Source organism: Salmo trutta, chromosome 1 (genome assembly GCF_901001165.1).
Source record: "Salmo trutta chromosome 1, fSalTru1.1, whole genome shotgun sequence".
Lineage (NCBI taxonomy): Eukaryota > Metazoa > Chordata > Actinopteri > Salmoniformes > Salmonidae > Salmo > Salmo trutta.
This window is the reverse complement of record NC_042957.1, coordinates 29,606,361-29,634,116: the sequence shown is the minus strand read 5'-3', so window position 1 is coordinate 29,634,116 and position 27,756 is coordinate 29,606,361. Positions and strand designations below refer to the sequence as shown.

The window sequence follows — 27,756 nt, the reverse complement described above, 5'->3', positions numbered from 1 at the left end:
GTAAAGGTACTTGTGTTGTGTTTGTCCCAACACCTCTTTTTTTATCACGTTGCAGAGTCTCAACATGTAGATGCTGGGGTGCCTGCACCTGCACCTGCACCTCCGCCAGGTACATTTGTAGAGATAAAACATTTAGATGCGGTAGCACTGTGTCATCTTAGGACACAATGCAGCAGCACAAGACAACATGCAAGAAATGAGCGGGAACATGCAGTAGATACGAATTGGACCACCTTTTGAGCATGTCGTTTTTCTAACATATACTTTAATAAAGCGTTCTTTCAAGCAACAGGTTCTTGAATGCATTAAACATATTATAACGTATGTAGGTTCTGTATGAATGTGCGTTGTTCTATGTTGCAGTTCCCGCCTGTCAACCCACACCAGTCTACTGGCCATCATCATCTCCTGGCTGGTACTGTAAGTATACACTAAGGCTCTAAAGCACCTCTTGAATATACTGTACAATATCAGTGGTGTTTGTTTTTCTGTATACTGCATGTCACTCTTCTATTGCAGTATAATACAGTCCTGTACATGTCCAGTGTAATATATCCTTCTCAAACTTGACTGAAAAGGTGTTGATTCTATTTATCTTCCAGTGCATCATATATTCACAGACAATCCATTTCCACCTACACCCATGACAGGTATTTGGTATTATTTTAATTCTTGCCAATCAGGCATTTGATGTCAACATTAACAATATTTAAACGTGCCTGACATTTTGTTTTGCAGAGCTCTGTGTTGTTATTTGGGCGAGGAGTTTCTCCTGACCATATGACTAGACCAGGAAAACTTCCAGGCCCTAGTTACTAGGGCTGAGAGTTATTTGCTTCATAGCCTCTGTTTACTGTATGTCCTTACGTCCTTATGTCTGGTGCTTCTCACCTCAAAGATCTTGTGATTACAAAAAATACATGTAAAAGCCCTTTATTATTTTCAATTACATTCTGTCACATGAATTCGTTTTTGTGCACCATATTTTATAACTTCAGTACCATTTAAGTACAGTACATGGTTACCAAGTACGCAATGAAAAGGTGTTGTACATAGAAGTCTAACTGATCTGTTTTCTTGCTGTTTAACATTATTTAACATCCCTGGTTTAGTCCCGTGTTGCGCACCACCTCAGCTACTTTTGTCTCCTTGTCGTCACGTACAATTTTAACTAGCTAACCTGTTTGATCTTATCTAGAGTAACATAATACATGATGAGATATGTCATCTGGGTCCATTTGAATTTACAACTTTTTTTCATCATCTCCACTGCCCATTCCAACAGCTCATCCAGCGCAGCCGTTTTATCAAGCTCCTCCAGCTTATCAAGTTTATCAAGCTCCTCCAATTTATCAAGCTCCTCCAGTTCAACCAGCACCAGCTCAACCAGCTCATCCAACAGCTCCAGTTCAACCAGCTCAACCAGCACCAGCTCAACCAACAGCTCCAGTTCAACCAGCTGAACCAGTACCTGGACCTGCACCAGCTCCATCGACTCAAGGTAATTATTCTCAGAACTTAAGCTCTAACTTAGTAGCTGATGTTGGAACTAGGTCATCTTTCTCTAATGGGACAGAGTGCTTGCAAATAATATGAATATTACTTTTCCACACAGATAGAAACAATGCTTCTATTCTCTCCATGTAAATTAAAATGCTCATATTCAATGGCATATTTTTTATTTATTGACCCTTGGTACTGTGCTTGAAAGGAAACTCTTAACAGACTGTTTTTGCCATTGAAGAACCACAGGCTCCCAAAGAAAAGGCTGCCTCCACAAAGAAGGGTACGAACATATTGTGTTGATTCAAAGGGATACACTTATGTAACTTGTTCATGTCTGATCGGAACATATTCTTCTTTACTCTTAGTTCCAAAGGAAAAGACCAAGGCAGCTGCCTCAAAGACGGGTAAGAGACTCTCTACATACCAAATCATCCTTCACACTAACTGAAAACTGTATATGTTCAGTACTTGTTATGTAAATGAACTCCATGGTAAGAGTTTCAGTGTTAGAAGGTACTTCATGTAAAGGTAAGATAGCTGCTTATAAGTATTACACCATAGCAGACACACATCGATCAGATTTTCTACTTATATTTTGTCAATCATTGATTTATTTCCAGAGTCTCCTAAAGGAAAAGTTAAGAAGCAAGGTAAGAATTTGTACAATTGAACGGGATCATTGCTTTCTGTATTTAAATACAGTTAGATAGTTTATTTTTCTTTCCTTGTATTCTAGAACTTGTGGTGTCCAACGGGAAGGTCAAACCAGCTGTTGTAAAGAAAGGTACAGATTTTGGTAGTAAATTATTAATAACATGCTGCGTACTTGACTTTTCTTTGAAAATGTTGACATGATATTTTCATTCCAGAAGCTGTTGTCTCTGAAGAAAAGACAAAACCTTCCACAACAAAGAAAGGTATTTCAGTGGATGTTGTAATATGTATACACAGACATTTTATTTTTGTTTACCTTTTAGAGTTGTTCAGTGGGTGAGTTGAAGTTTTTGGTCTGTGTTCTTAGTTTCAGAGGTTGTTGTTTCCAAAGATAAAGCTAAAACAACAGCTGCCAAGAAAGGTAACAAATATATGTCGCTGCTATGGGGTTCTCAGAGCAACGGTATGAATACTGTATTTTGAATGATGAGCAAATTTTTTATTTTCCTTTGTCTCAGATCCTGTGGAAAAAGGCAAGGACAAAATAACTCCTACAAAGAAAGGTAACATCAACTTAGATCAAGTTATTCCAGTCAACAAATGAATATATGTTCTAAGTGTGGATATATTATGGTTTTAGAGCCTGCAATCTCCAAAGAAAAAGTCAAGGCAACCACTAGCAAGACAACCACACCCACTACCAAGAAAGGTAATACTGTATTTCACAAATGTTAACTTGAGTAAATGCTCACTATGAATTGCAGTTAAACACGTATTACATGTATTGTTTCTATCGGAACCGTCTACTGCGAAAGCCAAAGCCAAATGGTCGCTTGTAAAGAATGGTATAGCGCTTCCTGCATCCTGCTTGGCTTAATTGACTTGTTCAATCAGGAGCCTTATTATCTTTTTGTTTTATTAGTATGTAATGTAATAAATAATAGAATCTCTGCACTAGTTGTTTTAGAACCCGAGCCCCCTAAAGAAAAAACCACTCCAAGAGTCCCCACTATGAGGAAAGGTAACCACACAAATGTAGTGGTGCCAATGGTCAAAGCCACCGCAAGAGTTGTCGCTATAAGACCCATATCTACAAAAAAAGGTAACCACACAGCAATTGAAATGTTTTTCACACTAAATACAGATTCTTTTCAGTTGGATACAATGAAAATTGGAATCAGGCTGTCTAACTGTTCTCACACTTTTAGGTCCTGCGATGAAGGAGAAGCTAACTAACGCACCTGAAGCAGGTACAGTAAAGTGCATCACTCCTATCTATTAGTGTGTAGAGCAGAAACTGAGTATTATGTCTTTCACTGTTTTCCTTTTGCATTTTTACTGCGTGTTATATTAATAAAAACTTCTTCCCATCAGCAAAACAGAAACCGAAAGCGGCAGAGAAACAAAGTAAGTATGAGTTGACTATGCTTCGAGTGGACTTTAGAGTTTTTTTTTAAACAAACAGGTTAACACTTCAAGGGAAGTTAGAGGTAGTTGCGAGCAGATACCCATAGACTTCCAGTCATTGCGCTAATGCTAGTTAGCATTGGCTGGCGAACTTCCTTCATACCGGACACAGAGATATAAAAATGGTACCCGCTAATTCATCTGACTCTGGGGAAGTTGTCAAAATCCTGAAGTATCCCTTTTTAAACAGCTGAAACAGGAGGGTGCGCTTGTGACCTGGACCTACAGCGGTTTAACAGCTCTCTCCCATTATGTACTCTAGCACCTAATGGTTATGAAACCTAAAGGATGATGCCTATTAGCAGAGTGGGAGCTTGGTTTTGTACACAATATATAATATGTCACTTGCAAAATCCTTCAGAAGGATGCTGCAACATCTCTAATACAGCCAGTATTTCTTCCAGCTATCTCTGGATGTTAATAAGATTGTGCTGTTCCATTTCCTCTGTTGGTGAATACCATCATCACATACACAACCCTCCATCACGTTACTATAGCAACCCTTCGCCGAGGCCCACAACATGGATGGGTTTATTTACTCACTCAATTATTGTATTGGCTAAACAAGTATAAACAACCTCTGAAATCCAGCATACTAAATAACTGAATACGTGTTCTGCGGAGCATGGAGCGATCAGGTCATGTATGTAGGATTGAGTCTCTCATACAAGCACCCTGATTGTCTCCACACTCTCCTGAGCAGTTAAATGTAGGGTTCAAATGTTTACCTGACATTTCTTTTTAGTCTACAATCAGCATATGTTCTGCTCCTTCCACCCAATGCCTAATTTCCTCCCTGTATCTAGACCATTACCGTAGGATCCCTCTCTGAATTACCTCCCTGTATATCGCCTGCGGTTTGTCTGCATGGTAGAGCAAAGTGCTGATTTACTGACTTGGGTAATGGGTTTGGAAGAACTTCACTCCAGATGTACAGTAACTTCCTTCAAGGACTTGAACCCTAAAATCAAACACAAACACTGGGACATCTGTGAAAACAAAACAAGCATGGTTAACGATATATGGCTTTGCTGTGTTTTGACTACATTGATGATAGCCATACAGTAGGGTGAAAAGGGGTGTTATCTGGGTATTGCATATCCTTTTGCATAACTGATGAATCTATTTTCATTAGAATGAAGAACTAATTTCAACGGTTTAACTCCCTTGTCTAATTCCAAAGAAAGAACCTGGTAGCTTTGTGAGATTCTCAAAAGCTTTGCTTTACCCTGAAGCTGTTTGCACCACCCAAAGATGAATTTAAAAAGTCCCCTTTGCATTGTTTTATAGAGCTTTATGCTGAAACTTACCTTGTAAAGGGTCACATGTTGGTGTTATTGTAGAATGTTGTGTAGGCAAAACAGGTAGCTATGAAGGAACATTTTATCTGTGGTGTTTCTTTGATTGGATTCTTATTGGGGTCAAAACCCAGATTCCTATTGTATGTCTTACTGCACCGCAGGCAATCCATTGTACAGCACTGAACCTGATTTATACGTTCCCACACAAGGTCAGGGAAAGAGTATGCGTAGAGTATGTGTAATGTAACATCTTCAAACAGTTTTTATAAAAGACGAACATCTATTTGGATTTGTAATATAGATGGACCCGATGACTGCTAAGATTGGCATGTTCCTACTGTTTGACATTTTCACAGCTAGATTAGAGTACATGTCACTCATATACATCTTTCCTCCTTGCATAAGAAGAAGACAAGGTGAAGGATGAGAAGACATCAGACGGTGAGTTCTGTTCATATATAAGTATTTAAATGCTATGATCTAGTTTGAATAGATGCTGCTATTGAATTAAAAACGGATTAGATCTTATGAAAGCTAGCTACCATAGCAACATTTACGCAGAATACCGTATCTGTTTACACAACTACAAACAGACTCTTCTTTTATCTTTCAATAGAGTGATCAGATATTACAGTCCTTATTTGACTAAGCCTCATCCTTTAGCGTATGGGGTATTTGGGATGGGCTGCAGCGTCTTATTGCACAGGCCAACAACACTAGATTCCATCAGAGAGATGTTCTATTGAGTGAACCAGTGGATTCTTTATATTCTAGTCCCATCCCTTCCTGACCCATCTTCCCAGTTACTCTCTTCTCGCGTCCTGTGTAATTTGCCTCACAGTGCACACTGAACCTTAAGCAATGCTTAGTCCTTATTGTCAATATGATGGCTATCTTCATGTAATGTATGTATAATATTTAAGCAAAATTAACTGATTTACATATCTTTTAAGACCTGATTGAGCACCAGTTACTTTCTTTTAAATAGGGGTTGTAGTCCTACCCTCTGCACTTAGGGTATGGTAAACGAACATATAGTACAGTATATATACTGTAGCATATACTCTAGCACTGTTAGTAATGCACAGCTCCAGTGTTTCCCCTATATTCATTTAGCAATGGTGGGCCACTCCCAAAAATGTGATGTCATTTTTGGGGGGGGGCATTTTTTAATACATTTTCAGGATGGTAAAAAGTTTTCAGTGCAAATGTATGCCGCTATTGAATTAAAAAAAAGGATTAGATGTTATCAAACCTAGTTACCATAGCAATGTATACGCGGTATATCTGTTTACACAACTACAAACAGCATCTCCTTTTATCTTCCAATAGAGCGATCAGATATTACAGTCCTTGTTTGACTAAGCATCATCTTCTAGCTATGGGATATTTGGGATGGGCTGCATCCTTTCATTGCCAGGCCAACAACACTAGATTCCAGTAATGAACTGAGCTGAGGAAAAGTGGAAATCTGGTATTGACCATGTGAAATGCAGCCTATATCAAAGTGCGGCTACCAAGACTTTTAATCAATAAACCTGAGGCAAATGGCTCAATTTAATTAATGACCTCAGGCCAACTAGAGTGATCAATCAATAGATTGTGACGCAGAATTGAGTTTTTCCATGCCATTTCAGTCCCTCCTTGACATAAATACGTAAAAGACTAGAATTGTTTACAGCGTGCATAGTTAATTCTCCAAGTTCTATTGACGAGACGTGTTAACGACGAGACGTGTTCGCTGTTTGCGAATGACTTGTTCAAATTTCAACTAATTCAAAAGCTGTTTACATAACTACAGTTGAATAATGCATTGTTGCTGAATAATGTATATGGTGCAAAACCTTTATCTAATCCCGGCATACACTAAATGCTTGTAAATGTATTACTGTATTATTATTGTAAATGTACTTATGGTTTATTTTTTCTTTCAGCCAAAGCTAAAGCTACACATTCTGTGAAGACTGCCCAGCCCACTAAACCTCTAAGTAAATATTCGATCCCGAAGCAAGACATGTCCTTTGTTTTGATAAGCAGGTCAATTCCTGTCTTTTGTTTGTTTACCACGTGAATCCATGTAGGGCTTAATGCTTTCCTTATCTTGCATAAAACTGGAGAAGCCACAAAGGAGTGGTTTCAAGGGTTTGAATACACCTGTCATGCTAAATAGCACCATCAAATGTTTTTTATTTTTTTATTATTCATTGTTTTTGTTGAGGAGCTCCTTGTCAATGGATCAGCCTTGTAAATGTCATATTCTAATCACTGGATGCCCTCTTTTTCTCTATTATAGTGTTTTGTAAAGCGGCACATTTTTATTGAATAGCAAGCCACGCATAATGGTATAGTATTATAGTGATAGGTTGACTACATGCCAGCATCAGTTAACTTTCTCATGCTTATTAAACACAAAACACTAGTTGACAAGAAGAAATTGGATCTGTCAAACGCCATGGCTTTAGACAAAGGCCCGGCAGAATTACTTTGGGTACTCAACAGCACAGATCTGTTTTGAATAAGCGTTGCATGGTTCTCTTTCACATCAATCATTATGTACATTTTCCCGGAACAAACAACACATGAAAAATAAAACCAGTCTCTCGTCACTCATTAGAGAGGACGTTTATGCATGGCAAAACTGCAATTACAGCCATGTCACTTTGTGTTATAAGTTTGAAGAGAAAACATTTCAGATTATAAGCAGAGTTTGAAGAACAGGTTAAATGGCATTTGTATCTTCTCATAGATAAAGCTAAGGCTGAGAAGACTGAGAAGGCTGAGAAGGCTGAAAAGACTGAGAAGGCTGAGAAGGCTGAGAAGGCTGAGAAGGCTGAGAAGACTGAGAAGGCTGAGAAGACTGAGAAGACTGAGAAGGCTGAGAAGACTGAGAAGACTGAGAAGGCTGAGAAGGCTGAGAAGACTGAGAAGACTAAGAAGATTGAGAAGACTGCGAAGGCTGAGAAGGCTGAGAAGACTAAGAAGGCTGAGATGGCTGAGAAGACTGAGAAGGCTGAGAAGACTGAGAAGAAAGCTGTGAAAGAGGCTCAAGGTATGTTGGCTCAAAGTATCAAATGATACCTTTCCTCAAACAGTTCATACATTATTGATTTCTTTTGATTATTTATGCTTGATTTTTTCCCCCCTATGATTTCAGAAAAAGAAGTAAAGACCCCTGGTAAAGCAAGTGAGTAAATACCAATACCTTGTGCCTGTGCTTGATTCAAATGAGAGATACGGATGTAGCATGGTGGTGCTCTGTCTAACCCAATGTTTTTTTTTATGTCTGATGCATTTACTATTTAGGATTATCTCAGTGTGTGGTCCCAGACTAGTAAAATCCAAATGTAATGCATAAAACATTTACTGCTACAGTAGTCTGGAAGTGGGAATCATATATACGTGATTTTTGTTATATTTACACATCATTTATACAATTGATGTAATCTTGATCATATGCAAATATGATTTTTATTAATTAGCTACCATAGCAACAGTTTCCCTTGCAATTTCACATTAAAATGATCATATGTTTACCATTTCTAGAGATTGTGGCAGAATCTTCTTTAGCTTCTACTCAGGACTAAGGTATTAGCTATATCGTCCACTCCAATAGTCAACTCAAAGAGAATAGGATTCTCTCTCTACTGTTAATTGCTCTGTGGTGATTTATTGGGAGTAAATTAATCGTGTTGATGATGTGCTATTAAACACTGTTCGCGGAGCCAGCATTTAGTTATTGAGAGAGATTATGCCTACTGATAAATAGTAATAACACTTTCTGGATTTTAAACCAAATGCATTACTGTGGTGATTTATTGGGAGTAAATTAATCGTGTTGATGATGTGCTATTAAACACTGTTCGCGGAGCCAGCATTTAGTTATTGAGAGAGATTATGCCTACTGATAAATAGTAATAACACTGTCTGGATTTTAAACCAAATGCATTAAAGACATTAGGGGGATGTTCTATTGAGTGAACCAGTGGATTCTTGATATTCTAGTCCCATCCCTTCCTGACCCATCTTCCAAGTCACTCTCTCCTCACGTCCTGTGTGATTTGCCGCACCCTGAACCTTAAGCCATACTACATGTACTGTATGTATAATATTATAGCAAAACTGACTGATTTACATATATTTTAAGACCTGATCGAGCAGAAGTTGCTTTCTTTTAAATAAGGGTTGTCGTCATGCTTATGTTCCCTGCCATGACCTTCCCTCTCTCTACACTTAGGTTATGGTAAACAAACATACAGTACAGCATACGTACCATGTATATTTCTTATATGTTTTATATGGGCATACTGTATATGGTGGAAACATATATGCCCATATATGCTTCTATATGTATCCACACATATAAGTGGCATCTTCATTAAATAGTACCCACAAACACCAGTCTCAACGTCAACAGTGAAGAGGCGACTCCGGGAGGCTGGCCTTCTAGGCAGAGTTCCTCTGCCCAGTGCCTGTGTTATTTTGCCCATCTTAATATTGTCTTTTTATTGGCCAGTCTGAGATATGGCTTTTCTTTGCAACTCTGTCGTCTCTTCACTGCTGTTGACGTTGAGACTGGTGTTTTGCGGGTACTATTTAATGAAGCTGCCAGCTGAGGACTTGTGAGGCATCTGTTTCCAGCTACAATAGTCATTTACAACATTAACAATGTCTACACTGTATTTCTGATCAATTTGATGTTATTTTAATGGACAAAAATGTAACCCCAAACTTTTGAACGGTAGTGTATGTCTCATACAGTATATGTTGAAATATACAAGAATTGGCCCTTTTCATATATGTGACATATATTTCTGCCTTATATTCACATACAGTACCAGTCAAAAGTTTGGACACACCTACTCATTCCAGGGTTTTTCTTTATTTTGACTATGTTCTACATTGTAGAATAATAGTGACAACATCAAAACTATGAAATAACACATATGTAATCATGTATTAACCAAAAAAGGGTTAAACAAATCAAAATCTATATTATATTTGAGATTCTTCAAAGTAGCCACCCTTTGCCTTGGTGACAGCTTTGCGCACTCTTGGCATTCTCTCAACCAGCTTCATGAGGTAGTCATCTGGAATGCATTTCAATTAACAGGTGTGCCTTGTTAAAAGTTAATTTGTGGAATTTCTTTCCTTTATGAGTTTGAGCCAATCGGTTGTGTTGTGACAGGGTAGGGCTGGTATACAGAATATAGCCCTATTTGATAAAAGACCAAGTCCATATTATGGCAAGAACAGCTCAAATAAGCAAAGAGAAACGACATATATGTGTGACCCATAGTATTGAAATGTTTATTACATTAATGTCCCTTATATGTCACAATACATGTTAACAATACATGTTAACATATATGTTTCAGGAGCATTATTTCAGTGATTCTAGGTAATAAAACATTAGAAAAAAACGACACATAACACAAACCTAATTTAATCCTATACATTAAATGTTTTCTCTCATCGCTTCTCAATTCAGCCGTTTTACTGTTTTAAGCCGTTCCCGCTTGTCCCTTTGTTGCATCCGGGAAGCACTTCATGACAGCATCTGTGGGCAGAAAGAAAGAAATGCAAAATAAAGAGAACATAGAACAGTTAGGGGTTGGGTTTGGGCTCATACATCAATGTGAAAAGATTCAGTTTAATAAGAAATCCTTGACCATTAATGCCCTATTTACAATGATTGACTTGTAAATTCAATTAAGGAATAGTTCACTTGTTTACACCATATAGCCAGTCAGATGGTTCCTTACCCTGAAAGTAGTCTATGGGCCAGTAGGAACTGTAATCCATAATTCAAAGTTGTTTAAAGAGTCACTATTAACTTGAGGGGATTTAGCCACAAACATTTAACTTGGTCAAATGTGTGTTTTTTTTGTTAGCCATCTGACTATAAGGTGTAAAAAAAGTTAACTATCCTTTTATCATCTTGACTTATATTAAATAGAAATTGACCCCAACCTGTTATGGGGTATTAATTTTTAAAGGGATACTGACAGATTTCAAGATTTGGGTCGTTTTTCTACTTACCCAGAGATGAACTCAGGAATACCATGTATATCTCTGCGTACAGTTTGGAGATTATTGAAGTTAGCATGCCATGAGGGATAGTCTTTTAAAAATATCATGACTATACCCGCACACTGTCAAATGCTCTTTTGAAATGGATGAACATAAAAACTACTCGCCAGTTATTGCAGTACCTTTTTCACTTTCTCTCCCAGTCTTCTCCCCTTTTAGCTTTGCCACCTAGAATTTTTTCAAATGAAATAAGTGTGTCATAAATAATTCTCCAAAGTCATAATGACACAGCCGGATATTCAAATTGGAGTTAGTTCTGAAGATAATGTATTTTTTATTTCACCTTTATTTAACCAGGTAGGCCAGTTGAGAACAAGTTCTCATTTACAACTGCGACCCTGGCCAAGATAAAACAAAACAGCGCGACACAAACAACAACGCAGAGCTACACATGGAGTAAACAAATTAATAACACAATAGAAAAGTCTATATACAGTGTGTGCAAATGAAGTAAGATTAGGGACGGACTCTGGCTTATCTGTACAACACTACAGATAATACATACATAGACATACTGTACCACAGCCATTGTCGCATAGAATTGGAATGAGTAAAATGGACATTCCCATCCGAAACAGTGTTGGTTTGGGTGAACCTAGCCCCTTCCTAGTAGCCTCTTTTCACAGGCGATGTATCTCCAACACAACGCCTGTTATCCGTATATGAGCAGAATGTCGGCCCAGTTTCACCTAGCTCCATCCTCTCCCACTACGCGCAACTGGACTTCCTCTCACTACCATATTTGGTGGTGAGAAAACATTCTAAACTGATGCTTCAGCTTTATAGACCCTGTGATGTGTCTGGGTTCGCCCTTCTGTCGGTGACCACATAAAGTACATTCGGAAAGTATTCAGACCTCTTGACTTTTTCCACATTTTGTTACGTTACAGTCTTAATCTAAAATTCATTAAATAAAACAATTCTACACACAACACCCCATAATGACAAAGCGAAAACAGGTTTTAGAAATCTTTGCACATTTATTAAAATGAGCAAACAGGGGAGAAGGGCCTTGGTCAGGGAGGTGACCAAGAAGCCAATGGTCACTCTGACAGAACTCCAGAGTTCCTCTGTGGAGATGGGAGAACCTTCGAGAAGGACAATCATTTCGGCAGCACTCCACCAATCAGGCCTTTATGGTAGAGTGGCCAGACGGAAGCCGCTCCTCACATTACAGCCCACTTGGAGTTTGCCAAAAGGCACCTAAAGGCCTCTCAGACCATGAGAAACAAGATTCTCTGGTCTGATAAAACCAAGATTAAACTCTTTGGCCTGAATGCCAAGCTTCACATCTGGAGGAAACCTGGCACCATCCCTATGGTGCAGCATGGTGGTAACAGCATCATGCTGTGGGGATGTTTTTCAGTGGCAGGGACTGGAAGACTAGTCAGGATCGATGGAAATATGAACCGAGCAAAGTACAGAGAGATCCTTGATGAAAACCTGCTCCAGAGCACTCAGGACCTCAGGCAGGGATGAAGGTTCGTCTTCCAACGACCCTAAGCACACAGCCAAAACAATGCAGGAGTGGCTTTGGGACAAGTCTCTGAATGTCCTTGAGTGGCCCAGCCAGAGCCCGGACTTGAACCCAGATCAAACATCTCTGGAGTGACCTGAAAATAGCTGTGCAGCGACGCTCCCCATCCAACCTGACAGAGGATCTGCAGAGAAGAATGGGAGAAACTCCCCAAATACAGGTGTGCCATATCCAAGAAGACTTGAGGCTGTAATCGCTGCCAACAGTGCTTCAACAAAGTACTGAGTAAAGGGTCTGAATACTTATGTAAATGTGATATTTCAGGTTTTTTTATGTGCAAAATAACTGTTTTAGCTTTGTCATTATGGGGTATTGTGTGTAGATTGATGAGGGGGGGAAACTATGTAATCCATTTTAGAATAAGGTTATAACGTAACAAAATGTGAAAAAAGTCACGGGGTCTGAATACTTTCCAAATGCACTGTATCTGTTTAAGAGAACAAAGAAAAAGAGACAGGAAGAGAAATGGTTAGTTGTCACTTCTTCGAGTGTTGTTGAGGGGAGGGGGGACACAAACCACTGTGCTCTCCCGCCTCCTGCTGGTGGCAAAAGGCATGAACAATACCCAAAGGAAATCCTTGAAGGACTCGGGCCCAAATGAACGTGGATTTCAACGATATACAGTCATGGATTAAAACAACAACATCTAAACCATGTTTAATAAATACAATGTGATTCCATAACCTTATGGGCAGCCACAACTATAGTGTACAAAAATAAACATTCATTCTTAGATTGGTTTTTGTGTGTTTTTAAAACTTATACATCACAAATCATAAACCTACAATAGTCCTAAACCTACATAAACCTACAATAGTCTAGTATCATATACAGTAGATACAAGAAACAACAAAGTAATCACACTTTTGCTTAACACTAAATGCAATTAGAAAATAATTTATTCCTACATGTAAATGTATGTATTGTTTATAAATATATGCCATTTAAAGAACTAAAATGTTTCTGGAATATATTTCAAAGCAATAAATGCATTAAATGCATTTAACAAGGGGGGGGACTTATATATGTTATTAAAATATAAGATCATATATTTAAAAATGTTTGTCACGTTTATATATGGGTTTTAAATATATGATGATATATTTAAAAATAATATGTCATGTTCTTTGATATGCAGTGCCAGTCAAAAGTTTGGAGACACCTACTCATTCAAGCGTTTTTCTTTATTTTTACTATGGTAACAGCTCTCCTTCCTGAGGTAATTGTGATGTTAATGCATTCATCTTATTAGTTAAGAGTATCCAAGGTTCCAGCATTTAGCCACATTTTCCTTATTTAGCAACAGGTCAGCTAGTGTTGCGATTTGGATTTATGCTGTGGATTCTCTGTTTTTCTCCCTAAGGACCAAACAAAAACCCTGTGTCATATTTGATTAGATTAACAACATTTAAAACGTATCTTTCTAATGGGGAAATGATTCTCCTTTCTTCATTCATCACAGTAGTTTTTAAGGTCATCTGTATCATTGAAATTCACAGTCCATTTTTCCCAGTAGACTACTGTAGACTTTCTGATCAGAATTCCCCAGGAGAGTGAGCCTTTCTCATGTCAGCACAGCTGCACACATTCCCTGCATCCCCGTAGTCTCCACGGGGCTGGATAAGTCCCATTGGGGTTGAAAGGGTCTGCTTTGAAATTCCCTTAATATTCTCTGTAATGGATATATTAAATCTACAGTAGGGGGAAGAGAGAGACATCACATTGTGTATTTATACAAGGAGAATATATAAATTGGGTACCTTGAGATAGTCTTTGTCCTCTCACTCTCATACATGTTCTATCTCTGATTCTCTGTGTTCTTATCCCACGTCAGAGGATTCTCAGACTGAGGAGAGTGCCACGGACAAGAAGAAGACGTCGGGTAAGATGACTGATGGAGAAAGTTCTGTCCATCTTAAAGGGAAACTCCACTCAAAAACGGTCTTTTGGTATTTGTTTAATTAGTCCACTGTTGATACAGTCCCAAAATGTTTTGCATGTCAGCAGTTTTCAAGATATTGAAAACTGAAGAAAAGTGTCACTGGCCACAGCATCATGCTTCTTCTTCCTGTTATACAAACACATGCAAAAATAACAAATCCTTAATTTATTCCTTATTTTTCCTCATTGTATCTTACAGGTCAAACAGTCTTGCAGTGTGTTTTTATTGGTGGAAAGAGTGCCAACTACCCTTTGCTACCTCCCACCCCTGGCGTGACCCCTGTGTCGATGAGCCCAGCCATGCAGTCCATGATGATGCAGCAGGTGCAGCAGCAGAAAGCCCGAGCAGTGGGACAGTAGACTAGCTCCTCACCCCTATGCTGCTCCCTCATCTCAGTCTGCTCTTCAACCTTAACCAGCAGGTGGCGCTGCTTGTATTTACTGCTGGTCCACTGGCTTCTCATTGAAAACGGAGGACAATCAGGAACTAAAGGGGAAGGATGGATGGACAGTACAGTATTTATTTTTTCTATGACCGGTCGAGCTCCCGTGAGTTTCTAAGTCCCTAAATTCCTTTCCTTTAGATATGGCTTTGCTGTTTTTTCAACACTCTTAGAAAAACAGTTACAAAAGGGATCTTTGGCTGTCCCAATAAGAGAACCCTTTTTGGTTCCAGGTAAAACCGTTTTTGGTTCCAAGTAGAACCATTTTGGGTTCCATGTAGGACCCTCTGCGGACAGGGTTCTACATGGGTTATACTTGGAACCAAAATGGTTCTACCTGGAACCAACAAGGGTTCTTCAAAGGATTATTCCATGGGGACAGCCGAATAACCCTTTTAGGTTCTAGATTACACCTTTTTTTCTAAGAGTGTATCGCTCAGTGTTGAGTTCTTTGTGATCTATGTTTTTCTGTAGATGTATTTATTATGAAAGGAGTGTAAGTTATGAATACATCACCTTCAGCAGCAAATGGAATTGATCATTTCTGTACATTTTAACCAAATGAAATGTACACATGCATTTAATTTGTAATTTAGTCAATGTACTGTATATAATGTACATCTTGATATTACATCTTGTAGTTTACGTTTGTTGAATGGTTACTTCACATCATTATTTTTGTTACATCACAACATTCATCAAGTTAATGATTGCAATACTTGCCTGTACATTGATTTTTGGGCCATCTGTGGCACTCGGATATAAATGGAGTTAGGAGTTTTATTTCATGTTTTCATTCTATTTGGTTAAGGTATCTCACTGAAAATGCTATGCAATAACAAATGAACAATGTTTGGCTTTGGCCGAACATGTCCATGTTTGTAGGTTTCTGTAGATGTGTGTCATACCCTGCTAATATTGCACTCTGTGCCTTACCTGTGTCAGGAAATCCTAAACCATATTTTGAGACACTATTGTAGAAGTTGCGCATCAAATCCAGAGTACAAAAGATACCACAAATAAACAATGAACCACTGGGCAAAAACAGGTTGAATGAACGTTGTTTCCGCGTAATTTCAACCCAAACAATAGATGTGAAGATTGTGGAATCAACGTGGAAAACTGATTAGATTAAGTAATCGACGTAAAGGCATTTCATATTCTTTTCACCCAACTTTTAACCTAAGTCTAATGACATGGTGACATTTGTCATTGATTTCAAGTTGAATTCCCATTAGTTGACAATTCAACCAAATGTAAATCAAAACTAGACGTTGAACTGACGTCTGTGCCCAGTGGGGAAGATCTTCAGAAAATATATATTTTTAATTGTGTCGCTTTGTGCATCGTAGTTTGGTCAAGAAAGAGGATAGATATTTGTTTTTGCCTAAAAATGGCCCTAATATATATTTTAGATTCAGACATAATATCATTAGGTAATGAAAAAAAGTTCAAATGTAGTCCCCCTTACGAAGATGACAAGGAGTTTTCACCTACAGTAAACGTGTCCACTCATTGTCAGAAGTTATAAAATATGGTTCACAGGCATGCTAACACCTACTGTATGCATCTGCCCAGATCTGCATACACACATGAACATTGCCTTATCACTCACTACTTACACTGTGATGTTGTTTTATGTATTGTATGTTTAATGTGTTGCTTCCATGTAAATAACTGCATCAGCTTGTATTTTGCTGCTTGGCATGTCGGTAAAGGATTGTGGGATATTGAGTATGGTAGAATTATTCATGGGAGCTCCCGTTGTTAACCAAAAGAACCTCTTTCTCTCTCTCTCTCTCTCTCTCGCTCTCTTCCTCTGAGGAGTGTGTGTGTAATGAGAATGCAACACTAGAGGAGGTCAAGTCAATGACTGTCCACACGGTTTTTTTATGACCAACAAGGATTATCGTGAGATGGTGTTATGATGTTATCCTGTGATATATACAGTGGGATCCAAAATGACTGGCACCCCTTACTGGCAATGCACAAACAATACTTAAAAAATATAAACAATATAATTATAGAGACAAACTCAAAGTACCAACATGTGAAAAATACTGTACTTTATTAATGTTTCAATGGAACCCACCAAAATAAGTTATTGATTTAATTAAAAATCAATGTCCTCCAAATCAAGGTTTCACAATTATTGGCACCCTTAAATGTTATTGTAAATAACATCTACCAAAATTAAACCAGGAATTAAATTCCACTTATTTAAGTTTATCTATATTGAGCCATTACATCACTTCCTTTTTCACTAGGGTATAAAAAAGAGGTAACACGCATGCAATATCTGTCACGGCTGTTTGAATGAGCGGACCAAGATGCAGCGTTTTCGTAGTTCCACATGTTTTATCAAAATCAGTGAAACCGAATGCAACAATTAACACTTTAAGTAAATACAAAACAACAAACCGTGACGCTGGAGGAACATAAACCTCACGAAGAACAATCACCCACAAACACCTGTGGGACAAACCTAAACTTAAATAGGACCTCCAATTAGAGACAACGACAACCTGCTGCCTCTAATTGGAGGTCATGCCAAATAACACCAACATAGAAATACAAACCTAGAACCAAAACATAGACATACAAAAACCAGACAAACACCCCCTGTCACGCCCTGACCTAATCTACCATAGAAAATAACACTCACTATGGTCAGGACGTGACAATATCCTTTTGTCATCCAACACCATGAAGAAAAGAAAAGAACTGGCAGTTCAAATGGGACAGATAGTTGTAGATCTTCATAAATCTGGTAATGGCTACAAGAAGATCCACAAACGATTGAATATACCACTAAGCACTGTCAGGGTAATTATAAAATATTGATATTGAACAGTCGAAAACCTCACGGGTAGAGGACGCAATGCATTTTGTCCCCCAGGATAGGGAGGAGGATTGTGAGAGAAGCAACAAAATCCCCAAGAATCACTGTGAAAGAAAAGCACCATCAGACGCCACCTCCACAACCACAGGCTCTTTGGAAGGGTTGCCAGAAGAAGCCCTTAATGACCGCAAGACACAGACGCAAGCGCTTGGAGTTTGCCAAACATCATTTAAATTATGATTGGAAGGTGCTCTGGTCAGATGAGACCAAAATTGAACGTTTTGGTTAAATACAGCATCAGCATGATTGGCGTCGAAACAGAGATGCATATGTAACAGTGTAGGTTCAGTCCCTCTCTTCGCCCAAACCCTGGCTTGAACCAGGGACCCTTGCACACATCAACAACTGACACCCACGAAGCATCGTTACCCATCGCGCCACAAAAGCCACTGCCCTTGCAACGCAAGGGGAAACCCTACTTCAAGTCTCAGAGCGAGTGACGTCACTGATTGAAATGCTATTAGCGCGCACCACCGCTAACTAACTAGCCATTTCACATGGGTTACACTCACCCCCCCTTTGACCTCCTCCTTTTCCGCAGCAACCAATGATCCGGGTCAACAGCATCAATGTAACAGTGTAGGTTCAGTCCCTCTCTTCGCCCCAACCTGGGCTCGAACCAGGGACCCTTGCACACATCAACAACTGACACCCCACGAAGCATCGTTACCCATCGCGCCACAAAAGCCGCGGCCCTTGCAACGCAAGGGGAAACCCTACTTCAAGTCTCAGAGCGAGTGACGTCACTGATTGAAACGCTATTAGCGCGCACCACCGCTAACTAACTAGCCATTTCACATCGGTTACACATACAAGGAAAGGCACCTCATACCCACAGTGAAATATGGTGGTGGGTCAGTGATGTTTTGGGGCTGTTTTAATTCCAGAGGCCCAGAGGCACTGGTTAAGATTGATGGCATAATGAATTCCACCAAGCATCAGGCAATTTTGGCTGCAATCTGGTTGCCTCTGCCAGAAGGCTGGGACTTGGCCGTATGTGGACTTTCCAACAAGACAATGACCCAAAACATACCTCAAGATCCACACAGAAATGGTTCTGTGACAACAAAATCAATGTTCTGCCATGGCCATCTCAGTCGCCAGACCTCAATCCAATCGAAAACCTGTGGGCTGAGTTGAAGAGGGCAGTTGATAAGCGCAAACCCAAGAATATGAAGGGTCTTGAACGGATCTGCATAGAGGAATGGTCCAAAATCCCTCCAGATGTGTTCCTTAACCTTGTCAAACATCACAGGAAAAGACCATGCTGTTATCCTTGCCAGAGGTGGTGGCACTAAGTACTAAATGAGGAGTGCCAATAATTATGAAACCTTGATTTTGGTGAAATGTATTTTGTATGAAATAATTGTATGATTTTGGTGGGTTCCATTGAAACATTAATAAAGTACAGTATTTCTCACATGTTGGTATTTTGAGTTTATCTCCATAATTCTATTGTTTATATTTTTTAAAGTATTGTTTGTGCATTGCTAGTCAGGGGTGCCAGTAATTTTGGAGCCCACTGTAGGTGTGGGTGACTTCATCATCCTGTCATGTTCCTATCATAGCGCTTGCTTCTATGCGCAGCAGCCAACTGCTGATATACAGTGCCCTCCATAATTATTGGGACAGTGAAGCATTTGTTTCTTATTTTGGCTCTGTACTACAAAGGTTTGGATTTGAAATCGAACAGTGACAATGAGGTTAAAGTGCTGACTGAGAGCTTTAATTTGAGGGTATTTTCATCCATATTGGTTGAACCGTTTAGAAATTACAGCACTTTTTGTGCATAGTCCCCCCATTTTAGGTGAGCAAAAGTATTGGGACAAAGTGGTACAAATGTAAGTATTTTGTCCTATATTCATAGCACGCAATGACCACATCAAGCTTGTGAATCTACAAACTTGTTGGATGCATTTGCTGTTTGTTTGGTTGTGTTTCAGATTATTTTGTGCCCAATAGAAATTAATGGTAAATAATGTATAGTGACATTTTGCAGTCCCTTTTATTGTAAATAAGAATAGAAAATGTTCCTTAACACTTATACATCAATGTAGATGGTACCATATGATTACGGATACTTTTTTATGAATCGTGAAATTATGAGCGAGTTACAGACAAAAAGTTACAAACACAAAAATATCATACCCCCAAGACATGCTAACCTCTCACCATTACCAATAACAGTGGAGGTTATAATTTTTGTGCGTCTGTAACTTTCTCACTCATCATTATTCACGATTGATTCAGGATTATCCGTAATATGGCAGCTTCCACATGGCAGCATCCACACATCCACGTATTCTCAATCACAATAAAAGTGACTCCAAAATGACACAATACATTATTTACCATTCATTTCTATTAGGTACAAAATAATCTGAAACACAACCAAAACAAACAGCAAATGCATCCAATAAATTTGTAGATTTACAAACTTAATGTAGTCATTGTGTGCTGTGAATATGGGACCAGATATTAACTACTTGCAAGTACTTGCTTCACTGTCTCAATAAGGAGGGCACTGCATTTTCAAGTAGGTGAGCCTTATTCTGATAATGGTGTTGCTGAGCTGAGCCCAGCATTTTACTGTTTTCTTACTCAACTCGAGACTTGGTGTCAGGAGTCCATGTTTCAAGACCATGTGAAAGAAACTATTGGATCTGAGCTTAGATGTCCTCGCTACAACAGAAGGGACGATAAGTACAGTTGAAGTCAGAAGTTTACATACACTTAGGTTGGAGTCATTAAAACTTGTTTTTCAACCACTCCACACATTTCTTGTTAACAAACTATAGTTTTGGCAAGTCGGTTAGTACATCTACTTTGTGCATGACCCAAGTAATTTTTCCAACAATTGTTTACAGACAGATTATTTCACTTATAATTAATTCACTGTATCACAATTCCAGTGAGTCAGAAGTTTACATACACTTAGTTGACTGTGCCTTTAAACAGCTTGGAAAATTCCAGAAAATTATGCAATGGCTTTAGAAGCTTCTGATTGGCTAATTGACATCATTTGAGTCAATTGTAGGTGTACTTGTGGATGTAATTCAAGGTCTACCTTCAAACTCAGTGCCTCTTTGCTTGACATCATGGGAAAATCCAAAGAAATCAGCCAAGACCTCAGAAAAAGAATTGTAGACCTCCACAAGTCTGGTTCATCCTTGGAAGCAATTTCCAAATGCCTGAAGGTACCACATTCATCTGTACAAACAATTGTACGCAAGTATAAACACCATGGGACCACGCAGCCGTCATACCGCTCAGGAAGGAGACGCGTTCTGTCTCCTAGAGATGAACATACTTTGGTGCTAAAAGTGCAAATCAATCCCAGAACAACAGCAAAGTACCTTGTGAAGATGCTGGAGGAAACAGGTACAAAAGTATCTATATCCACAGTACAACTAGTCCTATATCGACATGACCTGAAAGGCTGCTCAGAAAGGAAGAAACCACTGCTCCAAAACCGCCATAAAAAAGCCAGACTACGCTTTGCAACTGCACATGGGGACAAAGATCGTACTTTTTGGAGAAATGTCCTCTGGTCTGATGAAACAAAAATAGAACTGTTTGGCCAAAATGACCATCGTTATGTTTGGAGGAAAAAGGAGGAGGCTTGCAAGCCAAAGAACACCATCCCAACCGTGAAGCACGGGGGTGGCAGCATCATGTTGTGGGGTTGCTTTGCTGCAGGAGGGATTGATGCACTTCACAAAATAGATGGCATCATGGGGAAGGAAAATTATGTGGATATATTGAAGCAACATCTCAAGACATCAGTCAGGAAGTTAAAACTTGGTCACAAATGGGTCTTCCAAATGGACAATGACCCCAAGCATACTTCCAAAGTTGTGGCAAAATGGCTTAAGGACAACAAAGTCAAGTTATTGGAGTGGCCATCACAAAGCCCTGACCTCAATCCCATAGAAAATTTGTGGGCAGAACTGAAAAAGCGTGTGCGAGCAAGGAGGCCTACAAACCTGACTCAGTTCCACCAGCTCTGTCAGGGGGAATGGGCCAAAATTCATAATTCAAGCTTATTGTGGGAAGCTTGTGGAAGGCTATCCGAAATGTTTGACCCAAGTTAAACAATTTAAAGGCAATGCTACAAAATACTAATTGAGTGTATGTAAACTTCTGACCCATTGGGAATGTGATGAAAGAAATAAAAGCTGAAATAATTCATTTTCTCTACTATTATTCTGACATTTCACAGTCTTAAAATAAAGTGGTGATCCTAACTGACCTAAAACAGGGAATTTTTACTAGGATTAAATGTCAGGAATTGTGAAAAACTGAGTTTAAATGTATTTGGCTAAAGTGTATGTAAACTTCCGACTTCAACTGTTTAGACAATACATGGTGACTTGAGAGCCCATACTGTGAAAGCCTGAGCGTAAAGGCTGAGCAATGACTTTGTTTTGACTGTAGCTGTCTCAGCCCGCTGTATGGTATCTATCTACTATCTATCCATACAATTTGCAGTGGTACAGTAAACTGTCTTGTTCCCAAGACACGTGCATCCACAGTCAGCAACAACAGCTCGACAAAGTATTGAGAAGTAGGCCAGAGAATAAAATAAACTTGACTTTGAAGTTCCAGAGCTCCATTTCCTGTTCCACCAGAGGAAATGCTGCTGTGTGCTGTGTGTTGTTTTCTGTGGATCTGACTAATGGCTGGGGGGCAGAGTCCCCCCACCATGAGATACACTCATCAGCGATAAACATCAACAACAACAGCAGTGAATAATATTTTTTCATAATTATAACTATGTCTTACCTTTCTATTCTTGTATTTTTTTGTCAGGGAAACTTGTTTACTGGTGATGGAAAGTACTTGTTGGTTAACTGCTCTTTCATTATGAGCTTGGTCGTATCATCATACCTTTCCCAGTCACTAGGTATAACAAAGCAACGGCAAAGACAACCGTACCGTATGAGGTTTTAATACCTTAAGTTTACTTGATTTACACCAGTGCCGCTGGCACATTTCAGTGAATTTATTCACTTGTGGAATGTCTTGACAGAGTACAGATCTCAGATATACATGATTAATAAGCACTGAGTATGTGCCGATTATGTGAGCTGTAACAATGTAATTTCAAAAACATTATTCAGAATTGAAATATGTTTTGGGTTGTTTTGTTCTTTAAGATGATTCAGTTTTGTTAATTGCCTGTATTATGCATGACTGTCATTTGAACAAAGACAACACATTTTGGAGTTATTGTCCCTTGTTTTCAGCAACACTCTGGTGAGTACTGTAGGACTTGTAGCACTACTGTAGGACTTGAAATATTAGCTATTAACAGACCTGTCAGACATCAGTTGAGCTACATGTAATGGATGGATATAGATTGCGTTGCTATGAGATGTGTACGCTCTGTTGATTTCCTGACATGCACAGAGGAAAACAAACTCTCCACCTTATGTAACAGCAACAATATTAGATATGTTCCCAAAGACTCATTTCAATTTAGTTACATTTTCTTGCCAAAAATACACAAAGGACATTTTTTATTTTGGGCTATTCCTTTTTGATAGCCCTTTACCCTGGGTTACCTTGTCAGTGCTCTAATGCTACTTTGTGAGACTATTGCTAAACTTTCTCCCTGCTCTGCTGTAACTCTGTCCTGCAGTTAATCACAACAGGATGTGACTGATATGTTTAATGATACTGTTCTTATGATGTAGTTGTAGTTTTTGAACAGTTTTAACGAAGTCCAAACTCTTATTTAAACAACAGCACATTATTTAAGTATGTTGTACATGGAGCATAAACCAACTGGTAATACAGTACTTATATAGCGTTACAGTATTTATATGAATTCTTATTTTTTTGTTTCTTTGTTTTGTTTTCAGAACAATGTTCTCTTGACTTCTTTTTTTTTGTCAACCTTGTTTAGTTTTTAGTACACAGTACTTTAAGCAAAATGTGGCTCTGGACTACACATGGCAATGCAATGTTAGCGTTACAAGTTGAGTAAACATGTTAACATTTTAAAGGTCTTGGTGTTTTATTTTTGGTATGGGCTTTCTTCATATTATAGATATAGATGTCTTTAATATCTTCTAGTCATGGAAGGGATAGTTTGGGATTTTGGCAATGAGGTCCCTTTTACCTACTTCCCCAGAGTCAGATGAACTCATGGATACATTTTTTGTGAATCTGTGTTCAGTTCGAAGGAAGCTGCTAACTAGCGTTAGCACTGTTATTAACTAGCGTTAGCACAGTTTCTAACTAGCGTTAGCACTGTTATTAACTAGCGTTAGCACAGTTTCTAACTAGCGTTAGCACTGTTATTAACTAGCGTTAGCACAGTTTCTAACTAGCGTTAGCACAGTTTCTAACTAGCGTTAGCAAATCTTCAGTAATCTGTCCTTAAACTGTTGTATTCTGCACAGCACATTGTCATGCCACCCAACAACAAAGTTATCTGAACCTTAGGCACAACAGTGACTATAAAGACTGTTGTTTAGGTTCAATCCTCTTATGTCCATCTTCCCTGTGTAACAGCAGTCCTTATAGACAGGGACTAATATTAAGGGAATAAAACAGCAACAATAATACTGTTTCTGCAACAGAGGGATAATCCTACCTGACATTTTTATTGCTTTTTTTCCCCCCAGTTATGAAGCAGGTAACCTTATGTGCTGCTGTAGAGTGCTTCCATCAATTGCTGCTGGGTTTTTATGACACTTTACCAGCTAGGCAGCCTTTAAGACTCCCAGGACGGTGTATATTCCATTCCCAGGCCTGAGAGGGGAACTACAAATAAGACAGAGTACTTGAGGTGTGTTTGCCTAAATATCATGCAGTGCAGATAAGTGCTGTTCTTAACATTGAGTCAGTTCCACAGATACTGTATGAGTGGAGACTACTGTATGCCAAAGGACCTTAGTGGTACTGTATAATTTGATTATTAGGTCCGTCCTTTCTATTTTCTCTCAAGGCTCCTCCCAAACTGGCCCAACAAGATGAGTCAGTCAGCCCAGCCCACGCCTGGGCCATTCATAAATCTAATGGAATCGAATCTGCTCAGGACAGGGCAGGGAACAAAAATAGAATCCAGTGAGTCAATCTCTCTCTTACATGGGTTTCCTGCTAAAACCATGTTACTTTAATGAATCTTTTCTGTCCCCTAAAAGCAGTACACTATTTACTGTAAATGCTTAATTCTCCATGGTTCTACAGCTGCGAAATAAATCAAATCCAAAAGCAGAGGAGAGATGTTGGTCCTGAGGTCCCTATGCTACCTGAGCTACAGTAACAGGGTACCACAAAGAGAGAGAGCCACGCTAGGCCTCATCGTCAGCTGATGAGCCAGGAGATCTGGGTCAGCCAGAGCACTAAATTAGTACAACGTGCCTCACGCTCGGTAATGCCATCTCTTGCAATAAATAATACAAGGGACATCCAAAAAAAACAACCGCTTGTTGTTTTAGGTTTGGAGCTACAGGGGAGTTTTGGGTAAAAACAGAGTGAAATCAAGGATGCTGTGGGGGTTGTTTGAATTCCTGATATAACCACTGTGCAGACAGAGACATTAAAGAGAATATTGCTCCTTGCCATGTTGTCAGAGTGGGTGAGTCTCATGCGTGTGATGGTGAGTAAGAGACCTGAGTTAAAGAGGTGTGATTCATCTCTGCCTATTTGGCCACAGCATCCTCCACAACACAACTCCCTCCAGCATCAACAGCCTAAACACGCAGGCGGCAGGCAGGCAGCTCACAGAGGCCACCTCAGGCCAGGATTAGACCTCCAATCTCCATAAGAGACTGTCTGGGAGTGGACCAGGGCAAGGTAAGGCAATATGGAAGCTGTTGATTCTACCTCTGGCTCCTCACGCTCTCAGCAGAGTGACACAGCTATAGAAGAAAGAGTGCTACATTGATAGATTGAAGTCAATGCGGAAGACCAGTAGACTCAGTCAAGGTGGAGAAACCCGTGTGAAATCATAAATCACACCAAGTCTGTTGTCTTAGTCAGTATGGTCCTGCTCTGACTGGGTGAACCAACTAGCCAAACAGACTGCACCGTGATGGTCATGTGGGAGGGAATAACGATGACTTTCTCAATAAATAATTCAAAAAGCTGGTGGGTTTGCTGCTGTGTGTGTTCAGTAAGGGATTGAGGTGTGTCCTCTTCTTCACACACACTGCAGTAAACCCAGGGTGGCTCAGTATGGCTCAACTTCAGGAGGCTGAAGAAATTTGTCTTGTCACCCAAAACCCTGACAAACTTTTACAGATACACAATCGAGAGCATCCTGTCGGGCTGTATCACTCCCCTGGTATAGAAACTGCACCGCTCGCATCCGCAGGTCTCTCCAGAGGGTGGTGCGGTCTGCCCAACGCATCACCGGGGGCAAACTACCTGCCCTCCAGGACACCTACAGCACTCAATATCACAGGAAGGCCAAAAAAATGATCCAGGACATTAACCACTCGAGCCACAGCCTGTTCACCCCGCTATCATCCAGATGGCGTGATCAGTACAGGTGCATCAAAGCTGGGAACGAGAGACTGAAAAACAGCTTCTATCTTAAGGCCATCAGACTGTTAAATAGTCATCACTAGCCGTATTACACAACCCTGCACCTTAGAGGGTGCTGCCCTATATACATAGACTTGGAATCACTGGCCACTTTAATCATGTTTAAATAATGTTCACATACTGCTTTACTCATCTCATATGTATATACTGTATTCTATTCTACTGTATTTTAGTCAATGCCACTCCGACATAGCTCAATCTAATATTTATTTATTTCTTAATTCCATTATTTTACTTTTAGATTTGTTTGTATTGTTGAGAATCGTTGTTAGATACCACTACCGTTTTTAGATACCACCGCACTGTTAGATACTACTGCACTGTTGGAGCTAGGAACACAAGTGTTCCGCTACACCCGCAATAACATCTGCTAAATATGTGTATCAGACCAATACAATTTGATTTGATTTGGTTTGTAGGTCGGGATGGAAAAATCCTTCTGCTGCGACAATTCCTCATATTAGCTCTCTACACAGACACCAGCCGCTTGTATTTTGCTGAAACGCGGCCTAGAGGTACTCTGAGGTAATTTTCCACCCGACCAATTACCCTGATCCCACAGCTTTTGATATCTTTCAGAGCTTTTCATGTATTCATCGGCAAATTTGCCAATACACATGTGTTTAGTGAAGGTGCTCTCGTTTGAATGTGACCTGCTTACTGAACGCTTTGAAGGTCTCTCAGTTACCTGCTGTTATCATAATGTATCCAGTTCAGTGGTCTGCAACTCATACTTCAACAGCAGAGGTCCGTCTAAGAAAAGTGCCTATAAATACAAGGTCAGTTTCACCTTCAGCATTACCTTGGTCTTGACACTGTTTGGCTCACACTCTTATGCCTTACTGCAGAGCTGGAATTGGTGTGCGTCAGGAGTATGGCTTTCCATTTTAGGATATTCATTCGACGTAAACATAGTATGCAGTATACAGGAGTGCAAAACAGGTAAATAAGAGGGCAGAGTGATACCAACCTGTGTGTCCATATTTATTGGTTGCTCATGTTTGATTCATTTACATAATTGAATTCAGCAAGTTGTTTTTAAGGACATTTAAACATTAAACACTCTTCCCAACACGTCCGCTTTGAATAATCTGTGATTTGACAAGACTTCTAATTTAAGTTTCTCTCTTATCTGTTCCTATATGTACACCACCGTTCAAAGGTTTGGGGTCACTTAAAAATGTCCTTGTTTTTGAAGGAAAAGCAAATTTTTTGTCCATTAAAATAACATCAAATTGATCCAAAATACATTGTAGACATTGTTAATGTTGTAAATGACTATTGTAGCTGGAAACAGCAGATTGTTTTTATGGAATATCTACATAGGCGTACAGAGGCCCATTATCAGCAACC

General features: G+C 39.4%; 1 protein-coding gene across 1 annotated transcript in view; it reads left to right on the top strand.

Annotated features, from left to right (window-relative positions):
• The window catches only part of trdn (triadin), a 47,740-nt gene extending 31,069 nt beyond the window's left edge, over window positions 1–16,671 (top strand). Inside the window, exons 17-37 of the mRNA XM_029749622.1 lie at window positions 56–109; window positions 364–420; window positions 603–650; window positions 1,286–1,501; window positions 1,745–1,786; window positions 1,872–1,910; window positions 2,127–2,156; window positions 2,243–2,290; window positions 2,376–2,423; window positions 2,528–2,581; window positions 2,679–2,723; window positions 2,801–2,869; window positions 3,119–3,262; window positions 3,369–3,410; window positions 3,535–3,567; window positions 5,334–5,369; window positions 6,863–6,916; window positions 7,675–7,977; window positions 8,083–8,112; window positions 14,390–14,437; window positions 14,696–16,671. Of these exons, the coding sequence (XP_029605482.1) occupies window positions 56–109; window positions 364–420; window positions 603–650; window positions 1,286–1,501; window positions 1,745–1,786; window positions 1,872–1,910; window positions 2,127–2,156; window positions 2,243–2,290; window positions 2,376–2,423; window positions 2,528–2,581; window positions 2,679–2,723; window positions 2,801–2,869; window positions 3,119–3,262; window positions 3,369–3,410; window positions 3,535–3,567; window positions 5,334–5,369; window positions 6,863–6,916; window positions 7,675–7,977; window positions 8,083–8,112; window positions 14,390–14,437; window positions 14,696–14,856 (1,601 nt within the window). The 3' untranslated portion in view covers window positions 14,857–16,671. The remainder of the gene's footprint in view (window positions 1–55; window positions 110–363; window positions 421–602; window positions 651–1,285; window positions 1,502–1,744; window positions 1,787–1,871; window positions 1,911–2,126; window positions 2,157–2,242; window positions 2,291–2,375; window positions 2,424–2,527; window positions 2,582–2,678; window positions 2,724–2,800; window positions 2,870–3,118; window positions 3,263–3,368; window positions 3,411–3,534; window positions 3,568–5,333; window positions 5,370–6,862; window positions 6,917–7,674; window positions 7,978–8,082; window positions 8,113–14,389; window positions 14,438–14,695) is intronic.
• The last annotated feature ends 11,085 nt before the right edge of the window (window positions 16,672–27,756 follow it).